Below are 25704 nucleotides of genomic sequence, written 5' to 3' on the forward strand. Positions count from 1 at the left end.
TGGGGTTTCCGGTCAGTCTTCCCACCAGAGTGGGGGTTAAGAACCACTAGGGGCCAGTTGCTGAGTACAGCAAGTGGCCTGGAGAAGCTCACAAAGGTGGCATGCCTTTGAAGCTTCCCCTGCCTATCCTGGGGGAGGAGACCTAGCACCTCGCCCAGGATGTGCATTGTTGCACGCCCAGGAGAGCGGATGGCTCTCTACCCAGGGGTCCAGCAACATGTCTGCTGTGTGGCAGCCTAGGCAGCCCCTCAGACCAGACGTGGATAGTAGGTTAGGTTCAGGAGGCATCTCGAAGATGCCCTCTGTCGTGCATTGTACATTAAATCCTGCACTGGCATCAGTGCGGGTTTAATGTGCTGAGAAGTTTGATACCAAACTTCTCAGTCTTCGTGTTGACGATCTCCCAGCACCATATACTCCTAAATGGCAGCACTGCACTTACAGTGCCCAGGAATGGACCTGGGTACTATAGGGGCACAGGGCTCATGCACCTGTACCCACACCACTGAAATAGGGGCACCCAGCTAGAGGGGTGGCTGATGTATGCAATGGCAGTATAGGTGATGGGCATGGCACACAGGGATGTGTGTCATGTCGACTCTTTGTTTTGTCTTGCACCCAGACACCCAGCCTGCAAAGGCAGTGTGTGTGTGTAAGGGTACAGGGCCTCTAAGGGTGGCACAATTGGTGCTGCAGCCCTTAGAGGCCTTCCCTGGTCACAAGGCCCTGGGTACCTAGGGTACCATTTACCAGGGGCTGACATGTGGCCAGGGTTTGCCAATTTGGGTTTAGGTTTTAGCACAGTTTTTAGGGAAGGAACATAGGCCCTGGGCACCTGATTGGCAGGAGCCCAGGGCACACTCAGTCAAAGTACATTCAGCAATTCAGCAAAAAGTGGGGGCATACCATGCAAGAAAGATGGCACTTTCTCACACTGTCACCATATGTGCCCATTATATGTATAACACAAACATACAACCATTTTTTAAAAGGACACATTTAAAAATCAATTTTTTTTTTAAATGTTCATAATATAAAACATTTTTTCTTCACTTCAATTTCATATATATATATATATATATATATATATATATATATATATATATATATATATATATATATATATATATATTATCTACTGGCGGTCGCCAGTAGATAGTTATAGTTAGGACCGTGTTTCCATAGGAAATCCGCAACATTCTATTTGGAATAACTTTGGCGCCGGTTGACGAATCCTCGCAAAATTTTCAAAATAGGTGGGGCGCTCCACTCCGCTCCTACCCTGAAAGTCTCAGGGGGATTCGCCAAGCGGGGGCTGAGAAAAAAGGGGGGTCCCAAAACACGTTTTCCCCCATGCAATTTTCCATGGGGACCTTTAGTCCAAGGTACAGCCCGAACGGCTGAACAGAATTACTTGAAATTTGGCAGAGAGGCAGTCCTCAGGTCAGGGAAGTGCCTTTTGCAGGTCTGGTGTCAATCTGTTCAGTAGTTCCTGAGAAAATCAAAAGTAAAATCATATATATATGTGGGCGGAGCCTAACCACACATCTCATCCTGAGATCTGATTGGCTGTCAGCACTTCATCCAAGAAGTGTTGGCAGCCATCTTGGGACCAATATACATGATAGCACCTCATTTAAAAGCATTGCAGTTCCCACAGAGGTTTGGAAGGTGATCTATAAGCTAAACTGAGAGCTTATTTTCTGTAAATTCACATTATCTTTCTCAGTCATGTGAGAATGAAGTCTGACATTCTCAGTAAAACATGTACATCCAACAAGGGCAGAGACTGTCAGTTGATTCCTTTGTGTTCTACTGCAGCTTCCCAGAGTGTTCCAAAGAACTACTAGAGCGCTAACAGTCCTACTTATGATAAACGTATGGCACACCTGAAGCCATCTTGCTTGGATTAAAGTGGTAACTCTTAAAACATTTAATTTAAAAAGGAACAGAATGAGGGGGTTCATTTTTCCATAAAAAGTATGATTAGTGCTGCAGAAAGAAAAATTAGGGCACATTTTGAGTGACTTCTCAAATCCTCTTCTATTTCATTAACAAATTCTGAGATGCAGACTGAAACATGCACTTTCAATACCAGCAGCAGTTTTGCCTGGTGAGCAGTAGCTTTACTACAGTGATCTAATGAGCAAAAAGAGTGCTAACATTCTAAATTTATGGCAAATGTGTGACACATCTGAATGCCTTCTTGATGGAATCAATGTAAAAAACTGAAAGTATTTCCTACTGAGGAGACTGCAGTAAATGAGGAAATTTCATAACAAATAAGTCTCCCAGGATGGCCACCAGAGACAAAAGAGCCCAAATGTAGCCCAAATATCACCCAGATGTAGCCCAAGTATAGCCCAATGACAGAATGTCCCAGAGTGTTCTTAAAAACAACTAGAGCGCTTACTGTCTTCATTATGACAAAAGTATGGCACACCTGAAGCCATCTTGATTGGAATAAACTGGTAACACTTAAAACATTTAATTTAAAAAGGAACACAATGAGGGGGTTCATTTTGCCATAGAAATTATGATTAATGCTGAAGAAAGAAAATGAGGGCACATTTTGAGTGACTTCTCAAATCCTCTTCTATTTCATTAAAAAATTCTGACATGCAGACTGAAACATGCACTTTTAATACCAGGAGCAGACTTCCATGGTGAACAGTAGTTTAACTACAGTGATCTAATGAGCAACTAGAGTGCTAACATTCAGAATTTATGGCAAATGTGTGACATATCTGAATACCTTCATGATGGAATCAAAGTAAAAAACTGAAAGCATTTCCTACTGAGGAGACTGCAGTACATGAGGAAATTAGGAAACTTCATAACAAATAAATCTCCCAAGATGGCCACCGGAGACAAAAGAGCCCAAATGAAGCCCAAAATCACCCAGATGTAGCCCAAATATAGCCCAATGACAGAAGTGTGCAAAACACTTATTATTTTGTGTTTTTGCAGTGTTATATAGTGCAGACTTGTCAGGTATTGGAGTGCTTTACATGAGCATTGGTTACATCACACAAGAACAAATTCATTTTGGTTGTAGACATGGGGAGACTAAGTGATTTGACCAGAATCACAGAATGTCGAGCTGAAGCAGAAACTCCAACCTGGTTCCCCAGTTGCAAAGTCAGCAGTTCTGGAAGTAACACCACATCCTCTCCCCTAAGTGCAACATTTAATCAAGTGGTCAACTGGATAAAAAAACATAAAGATAACAAATAATTTAAAAGTTCTTTGTCGCTATTTGAAAACTCAGAAAATATGTCCTTATTTTAGTCTTTTAGAGCACTAACCATAATTTTGATGCCAATAATACCCTCTCATATATGTAATTTCTAAAGGAAATGCTCTAGGTATTACAGTTTTGATTACATCAAGATGACGTCAGGCGTTCCACACTTTTGTAATAAATATAGAATGTTAGCAATCTAGTTGTTCATTAGGATACTGTTGAGAGGCAGAGGCCAGGGGCACGGACTCTAAAAATTGAAGGCAGGTAGGAGGGTGCAAAGGCAACAATTTAACCACACTGAGCAGGCAGGAAGGGCAGTGGAAGCACAACAGACTATGGAGGGCAGTGGAAAGGGGGGCAGGGGCAACAAATAAAACAATACAAGACTTGCAAGAGAGGCTGTGGCAATGTAATAGACCATTGTGGGCAGAAGGAAGAGGCAATGGTAGTTCAACCATACATGCCAACAGACCCGATTCAGCCAGGAAACGTCCAATATTTTTAAGCTCAAATGGGCTTTATTTGATCTGTCTCCTGTCTACAATCTCCTCTTTTTCAATGTAACTCAAAGGGGAAAATCAATACCCCAGTTTTTTTTCAAAATCTCCCTCTTACCAAGTTCAAAATGTTCGCAAGTATGGTACATTGGATCATGGAAGGAAATGGGGTAGGGACATGGACTTGGATAACAGAGGACAGGAGGGACATGGAGAGGTGCACCAAACTGACCCTGCAGGGCAGGCATCAGGGTTTGCAGCAGCACAATACACCACACAGGGCATGCGGGACGGGAGTGCAGCACAACAATCCATAGAAAGCAAGAGGGAGGGGACAGGACCATGCACATGGACAACAGAGAACTGAGGGGCAAGAGGCAATGGTAGCTAGCTGACCATAATGGACAGACAGGAGAGAAAGCTGCAGCATAACAGACCATAAAGGGCAGGAGGGACGGATCAGGGGCATTACAATGGAACAGACAAGCCAGGAGGGAGGGAGTAGGGGTCTGCACATGTAAACAGAGGGCTGGGGGCAAGGGGGCAGGGCAGGAGCAGCAAGGTAGCCATGGAGGTCAGGCAGGATGGGCACTAGAAGCAAGACACACCATGAAGAGCAACAGTGAGACTGTGATGGCATACACACAGACCATGGAGGGAAGGTGGGAGGGGGTCAGGGGCAGCTAACTGACCACACAGGGAAGGTGGGAGGGGCCATGGCAGCACAGAAGACCATGCATGGCAAGTGGGAGGGTTAGTGGCAGCACAATGACTATGATGGGCAAGAAGGAGGGTGCAAGGGCATGCACAAAGGACGATGGAGGATAGAAGGGAGGGTCAGGACCTGTGCACAGACAAGAAAGTTCAGGGGAAGGGGCCTCACAACAGACCGCACGGGGCAGGCAGGAGGAGCAGTTGCAGCACAACAGACCAGGGAGGGCAGAAGGGTGTGGCAGTACAATGGACCATGTAGGACAGGAGGAAGAGGATAGGGGCATGGCATGTGGACAGGCAGGGTGGAGGTGGCAGGGACAGGTTACAGTCATCTGACAATGCTAAGCAGGTGGGAGGGGAGGGGCAGCTCAACAGAACACTCAGAGTAGATAGGAGTGGCAGGTCCATGGAACATGGTGGGCAAAAAGGATGGAGCAGGGGCATGCACAAAGACATCGGAGGGCAGGGGGAAGGAGAATAGGGGCAGCAAGCTAAGCACAGAGTTTAAGCAGAAGGTCAATGATGGGGCATAGAATTGGGCAATGGAGGGCAGGAGGAGTGGACTGGTACATCATACTAAATTGAGGGCAATGGCAGCACATCAGACCATGCATGGCAGGAGGGAGGAGGCTAGTCCATGGATTCACACAACAGAGGATAGGGAGAAGGGGGATGGGGCAGCAAGCTAACTGTTCAGAGAAGGCGGGTATTAGGAACTTTATTGTTTTTAAAACGTGTGTCTGTGCGAACTACTTAAAATATGAACAAGTATGCAGCATAATCTCACTTTTATTCAGGAAGAAGTGACGTTTGTGACTGTGACTCCGGGCTCACTTGGCAGAAACACCCCCTGACCCTCCACCCCCTATCGCAAAATGTAATGCCTGTGAAAAGGGTAGGTGAACACAGTGTTATATAGAACATAGTCCTGAGAGCACGATTGAAAATGAAAACTAGATATAGTGTATAGTATAAACTATGCACCAAAAAGTGTGATATAAGATGAACCGGGCGTGAAATATAATATGCAATACATTGTGCGCAATGACAGATTCATTCGAGAGCGCGAGATAGCACAGGCACTAGCGCGTGCTATGCGATATGCGCCTCGGAGTGTAATATGCACAGGGCAGTGTTGTGTAACCTAACTAGTCTCTAAAGTTGTAATATAAAATATGTGCTGGGGAGTGTAACGTTGCATATGCACTGTGACAAAGATATGGATCTCAGATTGTAATATGTATGGCATAGCACTGTGCGTTATAACATAGGCATCGAGGAAGGCACGTTAGATGGGGCAATATAACCCGTGCGAAGACAAGTGTGGCATGACATATTCACGGGGTGGTGTTACAGTGCACATGGGCTAGAGAGTGTCATAGCATATGCACTAGCTAGTGGAATACAACACAGAGGTGTGTGGCACTCGGCAGGCAATGGTGGGTGTAACACAGCATTGGGCTCTGCCAGGAGCGCGCTGTGACTCTCAAGTGATGTTCGTCCCCTTTCCAGAGAGTAAAATAAAAAGTATTACACATCCGGCAGTGGATGTGTGTTTTATTAACCGTGAGGGGGGTTTCTTGCAAAGTTTTGGTCGAATTTTTGTCGAATCCCCTTTGAATGGCTTGGTGTGCATGTGTATTAAATGTGCCCGTCAATAGCTACCCATGTTTGTATAAATAAACGACAAGGGTGTCTACCAGGATTAGGCACGGTAGGGCATCAGACATGTCAGAGCTTCACTAGTGGTGTAAATACATTCCACGTGGATTCATTGTATGCATAGTCGCCTTTTAATGAATATCACGCAAATCGTCATGGTGATAGGTACGTACGGTTTGTCCAGCATGTCCTAGGTGTGTCTAAAAATATATTTTTTTTTTAAATAATAAAAAACAGTGGCCGGCCCTGGGGATTGGGGTCAAAAAAATATAATTAGGAGACAGGCCCTGGGAGATGGGGTCATCAGGGCCAATAAATTAGAATAAGAAGGGGAACCACACAGCCCCCCTTCTTAAAAAATTAAAATAAATAAAAGACTGGCATCGTGCCGGAGGCCATGCCCCCTCCTTGCAGCACTCTGCAAACGCGCCCCCTGGCGAGTTGTAAGTTGGGGAATTAATTCCTCTTCAATACTGAGGGTCCCTGAGGGCCAACTAGCCCAACAGGCATCTCCAGTATGCGCCAGGGAGCTGCGCTGCAGACAGGTGTTCTGAGGCCAAGCCCCTTTTTACACCTCTCTGCAACGCAGCTCTGTGGCGCTTACTGGAGGTACCTAGTGGTCTAGTTTGACCCTAGGGACCCTTAGGATTCAAGGGGACTTAATCTCTCAACTTACAACAGCCACAGGGCGCGTTTACACAGTGGTGAAGGGAGGGGACGGAGCCTGAGATGACGTGTGCAAACACGCATTATGGCACGTTTTAAATTGGGGATATAATTTCCCTTCAATACTGAGGGCCCCTGGGGGCTAACTAGCCCACCAAGTGCTTCCAGTAAGCGCCACTGAGCTGCATTGCAGAGAGGTGGTCCAGGCCGTGCCACTTTTTACACCTCTCTGCAACGCAGCTCTGTGGCACTTACTGGAGGTACCTAGTGGGCTAGTTGGACCCTAGGGACCCTCAGGATTCAAATGAACTTAATCTCCCAACTAAAAACGGACACAGGGCGTGTTTACACAGTGGTGAAGGGAGGGGACGGGGCCTGAGTTAATGTGTGCAAAAACGCCCTGTGGCCTGTTTTAAGAGGTAGTTTTAATCCCCCTGCCCTATTATATACTAGGGGCTTACAGAGGAGGTCATGCTAATCACAGGGGGACCCCAACGCATAATGTTCCCTAGTGTATGTAGGTGTTTTCACTGTATTCTAAGTGTCTTTTAACATAGCACTGGCTCTAGGACTGGTTAGTCAGACTCAGTTACCACCAGTATCCGTCTGAAAAAGTTGAGGGTACAGGATGATTTTGCAACAAGGCTTCTTTCTGCTCTTCTTTTTGTTCTTTCTGCACGTTATCCTTCTTCCTGCACTTTTCTTCGTCTTTAAGGACTTCTGTTGCTTCTTTCTGCACTTCTTTTTTTTCTTTCTGTGCATTTTTTCTTCTTTCTTCACATGTCCTATCTCTGTAGGCATAGTTAGAAATTACCATTTAATAAACCTTTGAAATTCACAGAAAAAACCATAGGTTTCAGGCACGTTATAGTTAGGAAGTAGCATTTAAAAAACCTCAGAAATTCACTGAAAAAACCATAGGTTTCAGGGGTGTTATAGTTAGCTGGACTTTTCACTCGTACAAAACCATTGAAATTCCCCCGTTATAGTTAGTTCAGCTAACTATAACTCGCGCGCCCGCAATGCACTGCTGATGACGTCACATATTACATCACTCATGACATGGTCAGTGACATCACTCATGACATCACTGATGACATCTCAAATGACATCACTGATGACATCACTGATGACATCATCTTTGTGATAGAGTGGCAGACCTCCTCTCACCCTAATATAACCTTTGATACACACATTCAAAAATAGAGACTAAAATTTTCAAAACAATGGACATACCAATACCAGTTACAACAACCTCTTCAGTAATTCTAAGATCCACATACACATCCACTCATTCACCAACAGTCCTATACAGTCACTCATACAGTCACTCATACATGTACTCACTCATCATATGTACTCATACACCTATACATCCTGTTACACAATGCCACTCATCCATAGAGTTACTCACACACATAGTCACTCATGCTAATAAAGAATCAAACATACATTTACTTGCATATACAGTTATACACACACCACCACACTTACTTCTACGGAAACTTACACATACTTAGTCTTTTAAACAATCACTTATAGAAACACATACTTATTCATACAGGAACTCTTTCAATCACTCACTCTCACATATACTCACTTATATACACCAATAGTCACATATACTAGTTTAAAACATATGTAGTTACTCATAAAGACACTATTGAGACAGTCATTCACTCACTAACACAACCATACACACACTCATACACCCATACAGTCCTGCACACATGCTGTGTTCAACACATACAAACAGTGAGTCACTCATTCATGCACCTATGCACTACGTAATACCCCCCACCGAACCATGCAGACACTCAGACTGATACTCAAAAAACCAACTAATAACCTATATAGACACCCATGTAGCTACTCGCCAACCCATGTAGCCACTTATACACAAAGTGAGAGACTGATACAGATATTTACATATTTAAGCATTACTCACTAAGCCATGTATTCACTATGATACACTTAGTCAGTTACACAATCAATTTTTCAAAAACAAATCATCCATTTAGACACTTATATACCCATTTATTCTTCCATCGACCTTGAGATATACATATATAAAACATATTTAATTTTCAGAAAAACACACATTCACTGGATGATGTCATCAGTGATGTCATTTGAGATGTCATCAGTGATGTCATGAGTGATGTCACTGACCATGTCATGAGTGATGTAATATCTGACGTCATCAGCAGTGCATTGCGGGCGCGCGAGTTATAGTTAGCTGAACTAACTATAACGGGGGAATTTCAATGGTTTTGTACGAGTGAAAAGTCCAGCTAACTATAACACCCCTGAAACCTATGGTTTTTTCAGTGAATATATATATACATATACACAAAAAAGTTTGCCCTGAAGCAAGGACGCAACTTCCCAGCTGAGTTGCTTTTCAAAAGCCTTTATTGTTGAAAACCAGCATTTTCAGCTTCAAACATTTGCAAGTTCCTGACGCGTTTCAGAGCCCCCAGGCTCTTTCTTCAGAGGATGACACTGCCAAACTGAAATGCAAGGTAGGCGCCATTAACTGCATGCATATATATATATACAGCCCACGTGGGCTTCTCATGTGAGTCACAATTGCAGCATGCTGGTACCTGTAGATTTGAGTCCAAGCAAAGTATTCCCCATGTGGGTTCAGTTTAGGTAAAAGTATCCTTTCTTTTAAACGAATAAAATACCACAGTGGGTTTTGGAATGAAATCCCCAGTTTCCTTTTTCCATAACTCAGCTGCGCCTAAAGGTCATGAATGTTCAAACCTCTGTGGCCCCATTTTGACTCCATGGTGAGGCATCCTTCTCGGCCAGGCTGCCGAGTATAAATCCACAAAAAAGTTTGCCCTGAAGCAAGGACGCAACTTCCCAGCTGAGTTGCTTTTCAATAGCCTTTATTGTTGAAAACCGGCATTTTATATGCATGCAGTTAATGGCGCCTACCTTGCATTTCAGTTTGGCAGTGTCATCCTCTGAAGAAAGAGCCTGGGGGCTCTGAAACGCATCAGGAACTTGCAAATGTTTGGAGCTGAAAATGCCGGTTTTCAACAATAAAGGCTTTTGAAAAGCAACTCAGCTGGGAAGTTGTGTCCTTGCTTCAGGGCAAACTTTTTTGTGGATTTATACTCGGCAGAGTGAGAGATTGAAAGAGTTCCTGTATGAATAAGTATGTGTTTCTATAAGTGATTGTTTAAAAGACTAAGTATGTGTAAGTTTCTGTATAAGTAAGTGTGGTGGTGTGTGTATAACTGTATATGCAAGTAAATGGATGTTTGATTCTTTATTAGCATGAGTGACTGTGTGTGAGTAACTCTATGGATGAGTGGCGTTGTGTATCAGGATGTATAGGTGTGTGAGTACATATGATGAGTGAGTACATGTATGAGTGACTGTATAGGACTGTTGGTGAATGAGTGGATGTGTATGTGGATCTTAGCATTATTGAATAGGTTGTTGTAACTGGTATTGGTATGTCCATTGTTTTGAACATTGTAGTTTCTATTTTTGAATGTGTGTATCAAAGGTTATATCAGGGGAAGAGCAGGTCTGCCACTCTATCACAAGGATGATGTCATCAGTGATGTCATTAGTGATGTCATTTGAGATGTCATCAGTGATGTCATGAGTGATGTCACTGACCATGTCATGAGTGATGTAATATGTGACGTCATCAGCAGTGCATTGCGGGCGCGCGAGTTATAGTTAGCTGAACTAACTATAACGGGGGAATTTCAATGGTTTTGTACGAGTGAAAAGTCCAGCTAACTATAACGCCCCTGAAACCTATGGTTTTTTCAGTGAATTTCTAAGGTTTTTTAAATGCTAATTCCTAACTATAACGTGCCTGAAACCTATGATTTTTTCAGTGAATTTCAAAGGTTTTTTAAATGCTAATTTCTAACTATGCCTACAGAGATAGGACATGTGAAGAAAGAAGAAAAAACGCACAGAAAGAAAAAAAAGAAATGCAGAAAGAAGCAACAGAAGTCCTCAAAGATGAAGAAAAGTGCAGGAAGAAGGATAACGTGCAGAAAGAACAAACAGAAGAGCAGAAAGAAGCCTTGTTGCAAAATCATCCTGTACCCTCAACTTTTTCAGACGGATACTGGTGGTAACTGAGTCTGACTAACCAGTCCTAGAGCCAGTGCTATGTTAAAAGACACTCAGAATACAGTGAAAACACCTACATACACTAGGGAACACTATGCGTTGGGGTCCCCCTGTGATCAGCATGACCTCCTCTGTAAGCCCCTAGTATATAATAGGGCAGGGGATTAAAACTACCTCTTAAAACGCGCCACAGGGCGTGTTTGCACACGTCACCTCAGGCCCCGCCCCCTCACTTCCCCACTGTGTAAACACGCCCTGTGGCCGTTTTAAGTTGGGAGATTAAGTCCCCTTGAATTCTGAGGGTCCCTAGGGTCCAACTAGCCCACTAGGTACCTCCAGTATGCGCCACAGAGCTGCGTTGCAGAGAGGTGTAAAAAGTGGCACGGCCTAGACCACCTCTCTGCAACGCAGCTCAGTGGCGCTTACTGGAAGCACCTGGTGGGCTAGTTAGCCCCCAGGGGCCCTCAGGATTGAAGGGGAATTATTTCCCCAACTTAAAACGTGCCACAGGGCTTGTTTGCACACGTTAACTCAGGCCCCGTCCCCTCCCTTCACCACTGTGTAAACACGCCCTGTGGCCGTTTTTAGTTGGGAGATTAAGTTAATTTGAATCCTGAGGGTCCCTAGGGTCCAACTAGCCCACTAGGTACCTCCAGTATGCGCCACAGAGCTGTGTTGCAGAGAGGTGTAAAAAGTGGCACGGCCTGGACCAACTCTCTGCAACGCAGCTCAGTGGCGCTTACTGGAAGCACCTGGTGGGCTAGTTGGCCCCCAGGGTCCCTCAGGATTGAAAGGGAATTATTTCCCCAACTTAAAATGCGCCACAGGGCGTGTTTGCACACGTCACCTCAGGCCCCGTCCCCTCCATTCACCACTGTGTAAACGCGCCCTGTGGCCATTCTAAGTTGAGAGATTAAGTCCCCTTGAATCCTAAGGGTCCCTAGGGTCAAACTAGCCCACTAGGTACCTCCAGTAAGCGCCACAGAGCTGCGTTGCATAGAGGTGTAAAAAGGGGCGTGGCCTCAGAACACCTGTCTGCAACGCAGCTCCCTGGTGCACACTGTAGATACCTGTTGGGCTAGTTGGCCCTCAGGGACCCTCAGTATTGAAGGGGAATTAATTCCCCAACTTACAACTGGCCAGGGGGCACGTTTGCAGAGTGCTGCAAGGAGGGGGCGTGGCCTCCAGCGCGATGCCGGTCTTTTATTTATTTTATTTTTTTAAGAAGGAGGGCTGTGTGGCCCCCTTCTTTTTCTAATTTACTGGCCCTGGGGACCCCATCCCCCAGGGCCTGCACCCTAATTTTTTTTGTTGAAAAAAATTAATTTGGCCCTCCCAAGGCCTTAATCGGCCCCGGGGACCCCAACCCCCGGGTCATGGCCTTTTTTAAATTTAAATTCTTTAGGAGGGGGCTGCGTTGCCCCCCTCCTCAGGCCACTTATGGCTCCGGGGACCCCATCCCCCGGGGCCGGCCTTTGTTTTTTAATATTTTAAAAATATATATATTTATAGAAACACCTAGGACATGCTGGACAAACCGTATGTACCTATCACCATGACGATTTGCGTGATATTCATTAAAAGGCGACTATGCATAGAATGAATCCACATGGAATGTATTTACACCGCTAGTGAAGCTCTGACGTGTCTGACGCCCTACCGTGCCTAATCCCGGCGCCCCCGCCGGTGGGTACTCTCCAAGTAGACACCCTTGTCGTTTATTTATACAAACATGGGTAGCTATTGACGGGCACATTTAATATACACGCACACCAAGCCATTCAAAGGGGATTCGACAAAAATTCGACCAAACTATGCAAGAAACCCCCCTCACGGTTAATAAAAACCACATTCACCGCCGGATGTGTAATACTTTTTATTTTACTCTCTGGAAAGGAGACGAACCTCACTTGAGAGTCACAGTGTGCTCCTGGCTGAGCCCAATGCTGTGTTACACCCACCAGTGCCCGCCGATTGCCTCACACCTCTGTGTTGTATTCCACCAGCTAGTGCGTATGATATGACACTCTCTAGCCCATGTGCACTGTAACACCACCCCGTGAATATGTCATGCCACACTTGCCTTCGCACGGGTTATATTGCCCCATCCAACGTGCCTTCCTCGATGTGTATGTTATAACGCACAGCGCTATGCCATACATATTACAATCTGGGATCCGTATCTTTGTCACAGTGCATATGCAACGTTACACTCCCCAGCACATATTTTATATTACAACTTTAGAGACTAGTTATGTTACACAACACTGCCCTGTGCATATTACACTCCAAGGCGCATATCGCATAGCACGCGCTAGTGCCTGTGCTATCTCGCGCTCTCCAATGAATCTGTCATTGCGCACAATGTATTGCATATTATATTTCACGCCCCGGTTCATCTTATATCAATGTTTTAAGTGTTACCAGTTTATTCCAATCAAGGTGGCTTCAGGTGTGCCATACTTTTGTCATAAGTAAGACTGTTAGCGCTCTAGTTGTTCGTTAGAACACTCTGGGACATTCTGTCATTGGGCTATACTTGGGCTACATCTGGGTTATATTTGGGCTACATTTGGGCTCTTTTGTCTCTGGTGGCCATCTTGGGAGATTTATTTGTTATGAAGTTTCCTAATTTCCTCATTTACTGCAGTCTCCTCAGTAGGAAATACTTTCAGTTTTTTACTTGGTTCCATCAAGAAGGCATTCAGATGTGTCACACATTTGCCATAAATTCTGAATGTTAGCACTCTAGTTGCTCATTAGATCACTGTAGTAAAGCTACTGCTCACCATGGAAGTCTGCTGCTGGTATTCAAAGTGCATGTTTCAGTCTGCATTTCAGAATTTTTTTATGACATAGAAGAGGATTTGAGAAGTCAAAATGTGCCCTAATTTTTCTTTCGGCACCACTAATCATAATTTCTATGGCAAAATGAATCCCCTCATTGTGTTCCTTTGTAAATTAAATGTTTTAAGTGTTACCACTTTATTCCATTCAAGATGGCTTCAGGTGTGCCATATTTTTGTCATAAGTAAGACTGTTAGCGCTCTAGTTGTTCGTTAGAACACTCTGGGACATTCTGTCATTGGGCTATACTTGGGCTACATCTGGGTGATATTTGGGCTACATTTGGGCTCTTTTGTCTCTGGTGGCCATTTTGGGAGACTTATTTGTTATGATGTTTCCTAATTTCCTCATTTACTACAGTCTCCTCAGTAGGAAATACTTTCAGTTTTTTACTTGGATTCCATCAAGAAGGCAGTCAGATGTGTCACAAATTTGCCATAAATTCAGAATGTTAGCACTCTAGTTGCTTATTAGATCACTGTAGTAAAGCTACTGCTCACCAGGGAAGTCTGCTGCTGGTATTGAAAGTGCATGTTTCAGTCTAATGAAATAGAAGAGGATTTGAGAAGTCACTCAAAATGTGCCCTAATTTTTCTTTCTGCAGCACTAATCATACTTTCTATGGCAAAATGAACTCCCTCATTTTGTTCCTTTTTAAATTAAATGTTTTAAGAATTACCACTTTATTCCAATCAAGATGGCTGCAGGTGTGCCATACCTTTGTCATAAGTAGGACTGTTAGCGCTCTAGTTGTTCTTTGGAACACTCTGGGAAGCTGCAGTAGAACACAAAGGAATCAACTGACAGTCTCTGCCCTTTTTGGATGTACATGTTTTACTGAGAATGTCAGACTTCATTCTCACATGACTGAGAAAGATAATGTGAATTTACAGAAAATATGCTCTCAGTTAGCTTATAGATCACCTTCCAAACCTCTGTGGGAAAAGCATGAGAAACTAGTTTTCTCTCAAACATGATTCATGATATCACAGCAGAAGGCTTTTTCACATGGTAAAATCACCTTAGAACACACCACAATTCCTAAAATGAGTATGGTACCATCAACAAATGATTTATAATGTAACTAAAGTCTTAAAACCTTCTATTAACTGCAATGCTTTTTAATGAGGTGCTATCATGTATATTGGTCCCAAGATGGCTGCCAACACTTCTTGGATGAAGTGCTGACAGCCAATCAGATCTCACGATGAGATGTGTGGTTAGGCTCGCCCAGATATATATGTGATTTTACTTTTGATTTTCTCAGGAACTACTGAACGGATTTACACCATTTAAGCAAAAGGCACATGCCTGACCTGAGGACTACCACTTTGCCAAATTTCAAGTAATTCTGTTCAGCCGTTCGGGCTGTACCTTCGACTAAAGGTCCTACGGGAAAATGCATAGGGAAAACGCGTTTTGGGACCCCCCTTTTTTCTCAGCCCCCGCTTGACAAATCACCCCGATACTTTCAGGGTAGGAGCTGAGCGGAGCGCCCCATTAGTTTTGAAAATTTCACGAAAATAAGTCAACCGGCGCCAAAATTATTCAAAATAGAATTTTCAGATTTCCTATGGGAACTCGGTCCTATCTATAACTATCTACTGGCGACCGCCAGTAGATAATCTATATATATATATATCACAGTGTCTACTGGCCACTGGGAAAAAAGATGCATGCTGTTTGTAAATGGGGCACTTTTTTGAAATGGGAGAAAATTGAAATGAAGAGTTGACTTAATGATTAAGTTAACTCTTCATTTTAATTTCCTTCCATTTAAAGGCATTCAGAAACCCCATTTCGTTCTCAGCCTTGAAGACTGAACTGACAAGGACTTTTATTTACAAGTTAAATACCTCAGTGTTTCAGTTCGTCACCTCTGTGCCCCACCCTGGGTCATAAAGCTTAAAGCACTGCTTATTATGAGGCCCTGCTATCTGCAGCTTGAAGATAATAATGTAAAATACACATAGCCTTCCCTTAACTCAAAAAAACAAAAATTCAACACTTATTTATTGACCTGGTGCTTCTTTAACAAGTATTGAAAATGCAATAGGTCACGCCCTTGTTTAAGTTAAAGCAATTCTGTTTGTATTTAGGTGGCTTTTTAGCCCTGCTTTTATTAGTGTTTTTCAAACTTTCATGCACATAACATGTATATGTATCCATATATATAAATGTATATGCATATATATATACATATTTTTATATATATGCATATGTGTGCGCGTAGAGAGAGGTAGAGAGAGGTAGAGGTGGAGAGTTAGAGGTAGAAAGGTAGAGAGTGAGTAGTAGAGAGTGAGTAGTAGAGAGTGAGTAGTAGAGAGTGAGTAGTGGAGAGAGAGTAGTAGAGAGAGAGTAGTAGAGAGTTAGTAGCAGAGAGTAGTAGAGAGAGTAGTGGAGAGAGTAGTAGAGAGAGAGTAGTAGAGAGTAAGTATTAGAGAGTAGTAGAGAGAGTAGTAGAGAGAGTAGGAGAGTAGAGTAGTAGAGAGTAGAGTAGGAGAGAGCAGAGTAGAGAGTAGTAGAGAGCGAGTAGTAGAAAGTAGTAGAGAGTGAGTAGTAGAGTGAGCAGTAGAGAGTCAGTAGAGAGAAGTAGAGAGAGTAGTAGAGAGTGAGTAGTAGAGAGTGAGTAGTAGAGAGAGTAGTGGAGAGAGTAGTAGAGAGTGTAGTAAAGAGTGAGTAGTAGAGAGAGTAGTAGAGTGTAAGTAGTAGAGAGTAGTAGAGTGAGTAGTGGAGAGTAGTAGAGAGAGAGAGTAGTAGAGAGTAAATAGTAGAGAGAGAGTAGTAAAGAGAGTAGTAGAGAATGAGTAGTAGAGAGTGAGTAGTCGAGAGTAGAGTAGTAGAGAGTAGAGTAGAGACTAGTGGAGAGTGAGTAGTACAGGCTGAGTAGCAGAGAGTAGTGGAGAGTGAGTAGTAGAAAGTAGTAGAGAGTGAGTAGTAGACAGTGATTAGTAGAGAGTAGTAGAGAGTAGTAGAGTGAGTAGTAGAGAGTGAGTAGTAGAGTAGAGTAGTAGAGAGTGAGCAGTAGAGAGTAGTAGGAGAAAGTAGTAGAGAGAGTAGTAGAGAGAGAGAGTAGTAGAGAGTAAGTAGTAGAGAGTAGTAGAGAGAGAGTAGTAGAGAGTGAGTAGTAGAGAGTAAAGTAGTAGCGAGCAGAGTAAAGAGTAGTAGAGAGTGAGTAGTAGAGAGTGAGTAGCAGGGAGTAGTAGAGAGTGAGTAGGAGTAGTAGAGAGTGAGTAGTAGAGAGTAGTAGAGAGTGAGTAGTAGAGTGTGAGTAGTAGAGAGTAGAGTGTAGTAGAGAGTGAGTAGTAGAGAGTAGAGAGTAGCAGAGAGTGTAGTAGAGTGAGTAGTAGAGAGTAGTAGAGAGGGGGAGTAGTAGAGAGTAATACAGAGTGAGTAGTAGAGAGTGAGTAGTAGAGAGTAGTAGAGTGAGAGGTAGAGAGTAGAAGAGAGTGTAGTAGAGAGTGAGCAGTAGAGAGTAGTAGAGAGTGAGTAGTAGAGTAGTAGAGTAGAGAGAAGTAGAGAGCTGTAGAGAGTGAGAAGTAGAGAGTAGTAGAGAGTGAGTAGTAGAGAGTAAGTAGTAGAGAGTAAGTAGTAGAGAGTAAGTAGTAGAGAGTAGTAGAGTGAGTAGTAGAGAGTAGAAAGTAGTAGAGAGTGAGTAGTAAAGAGAGAAGTAGAGAGTGAGTAGTAGAGAGTGAGTAGAGAGTAGTAGAGAGTGAGTAGTAGAGAGTGAGTAGTAGAGAATGAGTAGTAGAGTAGTAGAGAGTGAGTAGTAGAGAGTGAGTAGTAGATAGTAGAGAGTGAGTAGTAGAGAGTGAGTAGTAGAGAGTGAGTAGTAGAGAGTAGTAGAGAGCGAGTAGTATAGAGTAGTATCGAGTGAGTAGAGAGTTGAGAGTAGTAGGGAATAGTAGAGAGTAGTAGAGAGTGAATAGTAGAGAGTAGTAGAGAGTGAGTAGTAGAGAGTAGTAGAGTGTAGTAGAGCGTAGTAAAGAGTGTAGTAGAGAGTGAGTAGTAGAGAGTGAGTAGTAGAGAGTGAGTAGTAGAGAAACCCAAGAGTCCAGAGTAGGGTAACCCTCGCCTTTTGGACATGCAGTTCTGTGTGTCCAATTTTGCCTCAGAAACAAGGTGTCCAATTTTAACATCAGGATTACAAGCACCAGAATGGAAAATCAAAAACCTGGAAGGCTTAGTAAATCGGGAAACTAAAGCGTTCTGCTATACACTACTGTGATTTGGAACTTTCTGCAGCCCGTACTACAACTCCCAGAATACTTTGTGTCAAAGGCCAGGAACGCACAATGTTGTAGAGTAATCTGCTGGTAACTTTGAATAAATCCACTGCTTCCTTGCTTAAAATGATGGCACCCGATTGACGCTGGTCTGAAAGGTGCTAGTAGGAAGCGGAAATGAAACTGCAGATGCGTTCTTCCTCGGACTAATATCCGGAAGTGCCCTCTCACAGGCTGTTTTCCTTGGGTCAGCTGCTTCTGCACGTTAAACCTTGCAGAGGGCTTCACGGGGAACCCACGTGGGACAGCAAAGCACTCGATTCAAAGAGTTCTGGACTGACCAGTGAACCCCTCCAGTTTGATGTATGTGCACCCGTGCATTACACAGCTTCTTATACATTAACATTCGCAGATTGCTTTTACAGCTCTTTTGCCGTATCCTCTCAGTTAAGTGAATCTGAACAGAGCTGCGCCTGCTTTCCTGTTTTGTCGATTTCAGCATATTTTCCTATCACAATAATTACTTTAGAAAAAGGACAAGGCTAGGAAAAGTCTATCTTGTGTACTGTGGTAAGGAGGTAAATGCACATGTGATGGAGCGGACATATAAAGCATACTTTCAACGTGAGATTTTCCCACAAATGTGCAACTGAAGAGAAAAAATACATAAAAAGCTCGGCTTTGGCAAAGGCAGCCGCGTGTTTATAATTGCATCGCGCTTTCACTTAAAGTGAAAGCGTGATGCAATTATAAACAAGCCTGCCTTTGCCAAAGGTGAATGATCACAAAAAAGTGCGTAGCGGCTAATTAGGAGACACTGTCTCCCGCCGCAAGTAAAAGATCAAATCCCGGTGGGCGGGGCTTAAAGGAGACAGGGTGGTAACAAGCACCTATTGACATGCCTTCAGTGCAATCATTGCACTACCTTTGGCATAATTCGTGATGCAAAACGACACGCACGAATCAAAACTTAAGGCGGAGCTGAGATGAGGCTTCTGGAATCGTATCGATTCCAAGAAGCCTCATAAGACGAGAGCAGCTCATGCGCTGCTTACGTCAGGCCGAGACCTAAAAATGGCTATGAGTGATCCTCGAGGATTTGATCAATGGGTCTCTAAAGATTATAAAGCCCAACAAGGCATTGAAAATGCTCAGTCACCAACAAATTAAGTTCCAGACTTTTTTCTGCCTCAATGGATCCATACCAAATTCACTAAGTTCCGGACTACAAAAGCCACACTTGTTGGGGTAGTGAAGGTATCCAATCACCAAAAAGAGTAACTCTTATGGCTTGTTGATACACATGGTTCTGAATTCGATAGTGGATAAAACAATACAAAAGTACAATCTATAGTGTGGAGAGGGGAGATGTTGCAGACACTAGACAACATTATGATCACACCAAAAAGAATCTGGACAAGCAACCAAGATATTTTTTCCGAATCCAACTATTAGATGACAGGGGACGCACAGTAAATGAATCTAGAATAGTTCCAGAAAGGCAACTAGTACAGCATGGGTTAGCTTCTCACACACTCGACGGTAGCAGTCAGCAGCAGATGAGGTTTTCCTCACACAAGGTGAACAAGAAGAACACAGACACCAGCAATAAAGACTTTACATCCACACAATAGGTACAACACAGGCAGGAACCGCACAAAACAACACTTACAACATGAGCAACAGCAATGCACACTATTCTTTCACACAGAGAAGAGGTACAAAACAGTCAGCAGCAGGTCAAGTTCTGCATGTGTTCACAATAAAGAACCAGTTACATAAGTGTTTGCTTTCCTTATACACAACGAGGTTGACTTGGCAGTAATCTAGCAAAAGAAAGTCATGGCAGCTGTTAAGAGCCTGGGTGGCAACGCTCATCTTGGTTGAAGTGGATCGCACTTACCATCATTAGGCACTCCAACTAGATCAATAGTAGTGGTTTTTGGCTTCTTTTTGGGTGGCTGCGAACCATCAACTGAGACTGGCCTCTTCTTATCTGGGGCCACTTCCTCCTCACCGACAGGCACTTGACCAGCCTCAGGCAGTGGCCCATAGGGGTTCTCCTCCGGATCCTCTACCTCAGGGGCGATAGGTAGGTAGAGCAAGGACTTTAGGTCCTCCAGCTCCTCGTCACTGCAATATACATAAAAATAATTTGGGTAAAGTCCTCGCTTCACACTGCGGTCAACTAAATGGCACAAGTCTTGCAGGCAAACTATGAATCTTCAAAACCCTTCACAGCAACTTGGTACTGCGTTTCCGATCGCACAGCCACAAAAAAATGCTTACAAGCAGAAATAAACTGAATAAACATTTGAGCACATTGATAAAATCGATAAAATTGGTGTGCATCTGCTACCCTTTTGCGCATTGATGAAACTATGAATCTTGTCAGAAGACACACCATATGTTCAATTTCAGAAGACAAGCTGCAGAACACCCATGGCAATGCTCAGGCAGAGGAGCACAGCTTTTCAAATCCATGAAGAATATTTCTGTGACTTAATCCATGTACAAGGTCTGTTTGATGTGTGGGTAAGAGGTCAATGGACTGTTGTAGTGATGAGGGCATGGGTCAAAAAGTAGTCCTCCTTAAACAAATGTGTCTTGAAGGAGGAAACTGACTACGTTTTCTTCTCTAAGTTCTCCTGATGAGATATTCCACAGCCTGGCCTCTGAAATAAGCCTGCTGCTGATCTGAAGCTTAAGTAGCATTTTATTAAGATGGAGCAAAAGCATACCTTTCTCCCAAACTGCCTTCTGAGCAATTACGAGGACCTTAACCTGAATCCTGATTTGAACAGGTAGATAAAATGGGCAAACCAAATCGTTAAGAGATCTGATTCCTGGGCAATCACACACTAATCACTCTAAAAGATCTGTTTTGCATTTGGTCACTATGGATTGGTTTAGGTGGTTCTCAGAGATGTTTTGAGTTCCTGGGAGGCAGGTGTTTGTCTCATTGCTGGGTAACGATCCAGGTCAGCTGGGTGGGAATACCAAGTGACAGGTGTGGTTCTAGGAACTGGATATGGTTACCAAGAATTGGATAGGCTAAGAAGGACTGCCAAGGGACAATTGAGCTTGGTAACATTACTAAGGGGATGGACAGGTGTGCTTCTAGAAGATAGACACAGTATCCAAGATGTGGGGCTGGTTCTCAGCGCTGGGTACATTTAGCAAAGGGATGTGCAAGGTTACCCAGGGATGGGACTGCTTCTCAAAACTGGTTACGTTTACGAAGGTAGGGTGTACTGCTAAGGCTAGGAAGGTCAACACATTTCTTAAGGGCAAAGTACTTCTGTGGGCAGTGCAGGTTTATCCAACAGCACAAAGACCACCGGGATGGGGACCAAGATAATAGGTAGCATTACTAAGGGCTGGGTGTGTTTCCCAAGGCTACGAAAATGAATCAAGTCTATCCAGCTTTCAGTCTAGAACAGGGCTCTCCAACCTTTTCTATAGGGAGAGTTACTTTAGATCATTGAAAGCATTCCAATGCCACTGCTCAACATAAGGATTCTGAAAGGGTACACAACTTAAACACCTTGACTCGAGTATCCCCAGTTGTTCTTCAGTGAGCATTACAACACGGTTACAATAAATAGCCTTATCACAAAAGGGGCAAAAGGGGAGACGAGCAAAAAGGAAAAGAGAGACCAGGAAAGGAGCAAATGAAAGAAAATGAGAGAAATGGAAATCAATGAAGGAAGAAAGAGAAATGAAGTAGAAAAAACAAACAAGCATAAAAATAGAAAGTAAGAAAGAAAAGAAATCTGCAGAAACATGGAAGAATGAAAGAAATAAAGGAAAAAGTCAAAAACCAAAAAAGGGAATTAAAGGAAAGGAAGATCGAAGCAGGAAAAGAAAGAAGTCAAACAAAAGAGCAGCAGAATAAGAAAAAAAGTTAAAACAAGAATGAAGAAAATGGAGAGAATGACAGCCAAGGAAGAAGAAAATAAAACAAATAATAATTAGGAAGGATTGAGCAAGAAAAAAGTAAAGGAAAAAAGAACGGGAAAGAAACTGAAATAAGGAACAACAGGTAAAAAAGGAGAAGAAAGAAAAAAGTAGAGAGAAAAACAGCAAGAACGAAATGAAAGGAAGAAAAGAAAAGACAAGAGAGGGAAAAACAGAAGAACTCAAAACATAGAAAGAGTGAGAAAGGAGGAAACGCAAGAAAGAGGGGAGAAAAAGTGAATACAGATGGGAAAACAGTCTAGAAATAAAAGGAAGACAAGGATCCAAGGAATGGGGGTTAAAGCAAGGAGAAATAGAAAGAAGTAAAAAAAAGAAAGAGAAAGAACATTTTTTGAAGAGGGCACTATGCACCGTGAGCTTCCCCGGTCTCTCAGAACGGGGTGCACATCGTTTCAAAGTGCTGCCTTTGGAAAAGGGCAGCTGCATATTTTCAAACCAGCTGTTAGGCAAACGGGGAGCTACATAGAGGGAAGCAGCGAATTAATGGTAGATCACAATTAACCTGTTAGACACCCATGGTCTAGAAGCTAGTGCTACCACACAGCAGGTGTGCTTTATTGAGCAGGGTAATGCTTTGAGAAGCTGGAGTGCTCTGAGAGAAAGATAAGGCTGCAAATGGGCATGTGTACGTCTCACAGCTAAGGAAGGAAGGGATGAGTGTTACTCTGACGAGCAAGGATGAAATTGCTTAGGAATGTTTCTCAGAACTGGGAGGATTATCATAGGGGGAAGATCAGTTCTTTAGAGAATCAAATGGTTGCCACTGTGCGGGTGTGTGTCTCAGAGCTGGCAACTATTACTGTGTGAGAAGATGTGCTTCTTACAGCTTGGAAAGGTGACCATGGTCAAGTGAGCTTCTCAGAGCTGTGAAGAAACACCATGGGGTTGATGTGCTTCTCAGAGCCTAAAAGGGTTGCCATGGTTTGAGTGTACTTGGCAGAATGGATAAGATCACATGGCTTATGTGTGCTTCTTAGAGCCATGAAAGAAGGGATAAGCCTGTTGTGGGCAGGTTGAAATGGTCATTGTGCTTCTCCGCGCTAGAAAGGGCTACTATACTCCAGGTTTACTTCTTAGAGCAAAGAAAGGCTACTGTGGACAGGCCTGCTTCACACGGCTGGGAAGGATTACCAAGGAGCAGGTATGCTTCTCAAAGATGGGAAGGATTGCTATGGTGTAGGGGTGCTTCTCAGAGATGGGAAAGGCTATAATGGGTCAGGTGTGCTTCTCAAACTCTGGGGAAGGGGTGCGTCTGAGAGCTAGTAAGAGTTACTTTATGGGTGGTGTGCCTCTCGGAGCAGGGAAGTATTACCAATGTACAGGTGAGTCAAGTTTGAGTTGAAAATTTTCCCAACAATATTCTTAGCTCTTCCACACTGGTAACATCCACCTCTTCGTCCTCAGCTGCGTCTCCACCTGAAAATGAAATAATGAAATGATGTGCACCCAACCTACAAGGGAAAGCATGGGTATGTACAAGGGTGCTGTATATTTTATTTATTGAGGGGTTTTATATAGCATGGACTTGCACCCCTACCCCCATGGGTTTCAAAGCACTGAATTTTGTTGGATAAATTAAAGCATATGCTGCAGTACTATGTACACTATACATAATAGTTACTGCGGGTGGGAGTCAAGACTGATTATAGTTTAAGATATCAAAAACAGAGGCAGAGAAATTCTATATGTATAGTGCAGGTAAATAAAGGTAGTGAACAATTTGTAATAGGATACGGAGAAATGGTTTCGAATGTGGGACCATGAAATTGGTAAGTCTCAATCAGTGTGGACGCAAGTCCATTCTATAGGCGAAGAAACACAGAAGAAGAGTCTCCCTGAATCATTGGAATGTAGAATAAGATTGCATTCCTATCTACACTTGTGCACATGTTGCGTAATAATGAATATAGCAAGTATTACTGTTTCTTACTTTGAATTTACGATGAGAATAAGCCAAAAAGAGGAGATGGTAACAGGGCCGTTGAGGAGGCATTGTTGGAAGAGTACAGTTTTCATTTCTGTTTAAAATAATTCAAGATATGGGCTAGTAAGATAGCTTATGAGGTTAAAGCAGAAATGCATTCCTTTGGAAGTTTTCACTTCCTGTGAGGAGTGGGCATTACCCTATCCCAAAGTTCCTAATCATTATTTGTGGAGCACATCCGGCAGCCCACCTTAGGGGTCTCACTAGCCTGGTGGTGCAAAATGCCTACTGCATAGTTAATTTTCCAGCTTGTCCTAGTGCCAAATGGACCTCAAGGGCAGGGGATGCAATCTCCCAGGTCTAGGGGAAGCCGGGGTCACTTATCAACACAGGCTTTGAAGCCTCTGGACTTGGTATGCAGAATCAATAGCCATCCTGGTAGGTGACTCAGGCAGTGTTTGCTGGTACGTCACACACAAGTAGTGTGGTGAACTCATTGTCGGCGGCAGACAGGGCCCCAGTGCTTTCACAGATACAACCCCATCAGGTACGGTTACACTATTGCCAAGCATGATCAATTAGGCAGGCATGTACCGGATGATGTCAAAGAAGAGATTTGGAAGGAATTTATGTGGAAACAAGCAAACTAACTTTAGAGAGGCCGGAGCAAGAGGAGGGCAAACGATGTAGGGAGTGCTCGCTTTCTAGGGATTGTGGGCATTGGCTGTAGAGGAAGAAGGTTGAAGAAACAGTGATGAACTGGGTCAAGGACTTCACGGTTTTCCAGGCTATCATGGCAGAGCGAGTTAGGACCCATGGTGCACAATTGGTGTGCTACCAGAATAGGATAGTATGTGCGCATGATGAATTTGGGGGAAATGCTTGGAGGGACGATGACAAGGAATTTAGGAGGACACAGGCTACTAGATCCATCCTAGCATGGGATCAGATTGATGAGAACACTTGGGTACGCTTTATGAAGCCGCGAAAGCATGATGTTGCCCCAAGCCAGCCCTTTCGGGAGGTCTCAGGGGCAACTACTCATATGGGGGGTGTCATGCTGGGACGTTAACAGGAAAAACTGTTCTAGAGCCTCGGGGACATGCAAATTCAAACACTGCTGTTCATTCTGCAGGCAATCTTTGCATCCAGAATACACGTGTTTTTAAAAAAAAACAACGGATAGGGGCACAGAAAGCAAGACTGAACACCCACTTTTGATCAAGGCTCCCTCCCAGATTAATTGGCAGGCAATGGTGACATGGTTCAACACTCAAGAGCAACACAGCCACAGCACAGGGAAAAAATCAGCAATCGCTTCGGCTAATCTTAAGATTGCCAGAAATAAGATGCTAAAAGAAAGGAATCTGGGAGGGTTGCAGGTCCATTTAAATCCATCCCCCAGGAGAAATTTGTGTGCTCCCCGTTATGGGTGGTTCTGAAGAAAGATACAGGGAGTACCACTTGATACATAATTTGTCAGTGCCTAAAGTTCAGTCTGGCAACAAGGCTATTGCTGGACCTTTATGTTCAGTCAAATACGCCTCCCTTAGATCAGGCGCGAACAATACTCCAGGAGCTGGGACTTTGTGCATAGCTAGAGAAGGCAGACATATAATCTGCCTTTCAGATGCTGCCAGTGCACCATAATGATTTCCATTTACTTGATTTCTAATTTTAAGGCTCTTCTTCAACAAATGTATGCCCATGGGCTGTTCGGTCTACTGTGCTTACTTTGAGAAGTTTAGTACTTTCTTGGAGGGGGTATTCTGGCGGAGGTCGGGGAACCTATAGGTACTGCATTATTTGGATGATTTCCTGTTT

The 25704-nt window shown here is 43.6% G+C and overlaps 1 protein-coding gene across 1 annotated transcript in view; it reads right to left on the reverse strand.

The window, feature by feature from the left end:
- Window positions 1–25704, reverse strand: part of LOC146871717 (retinoblastoma-binding protein 5-like) — a 102694-nt gene that overhangs the window by 24866 nt on the left and 52124 nt on the right. Inside the window, exons 4-6 of the mRNA XM_085647922.1 lie at window positions 23312–23372; window positions 22586–22594; window positions 19879–20108 (exon numbers count right to left, since the gene is read on the reverse strand). Coding sequence (XP_085504048.1) covers window positions 19879–20108; window positions 22586–22594; window positions 23312–23372 — 300 coding nt within the window. The remainder of the gene's footprint in view (window positions 1–19878; window positions 20109–22585; window positions 22595–23311; window positions 23373–25704) is intronic.

The sequence above is a fragment of the Triturus cristatus genome, chromosome 1_1 (assembly GCF_964204655.1).
Source record: "Triturus cristatus chromosome 1_1, aTriCri1.1, whole genome shotgun sequence".
Lineage (NCBI taxonomy): Eukaryota > Metazoa > Chordata > Amphibia > Caudata > Salamandridae > Triturus > Triturus cristatus.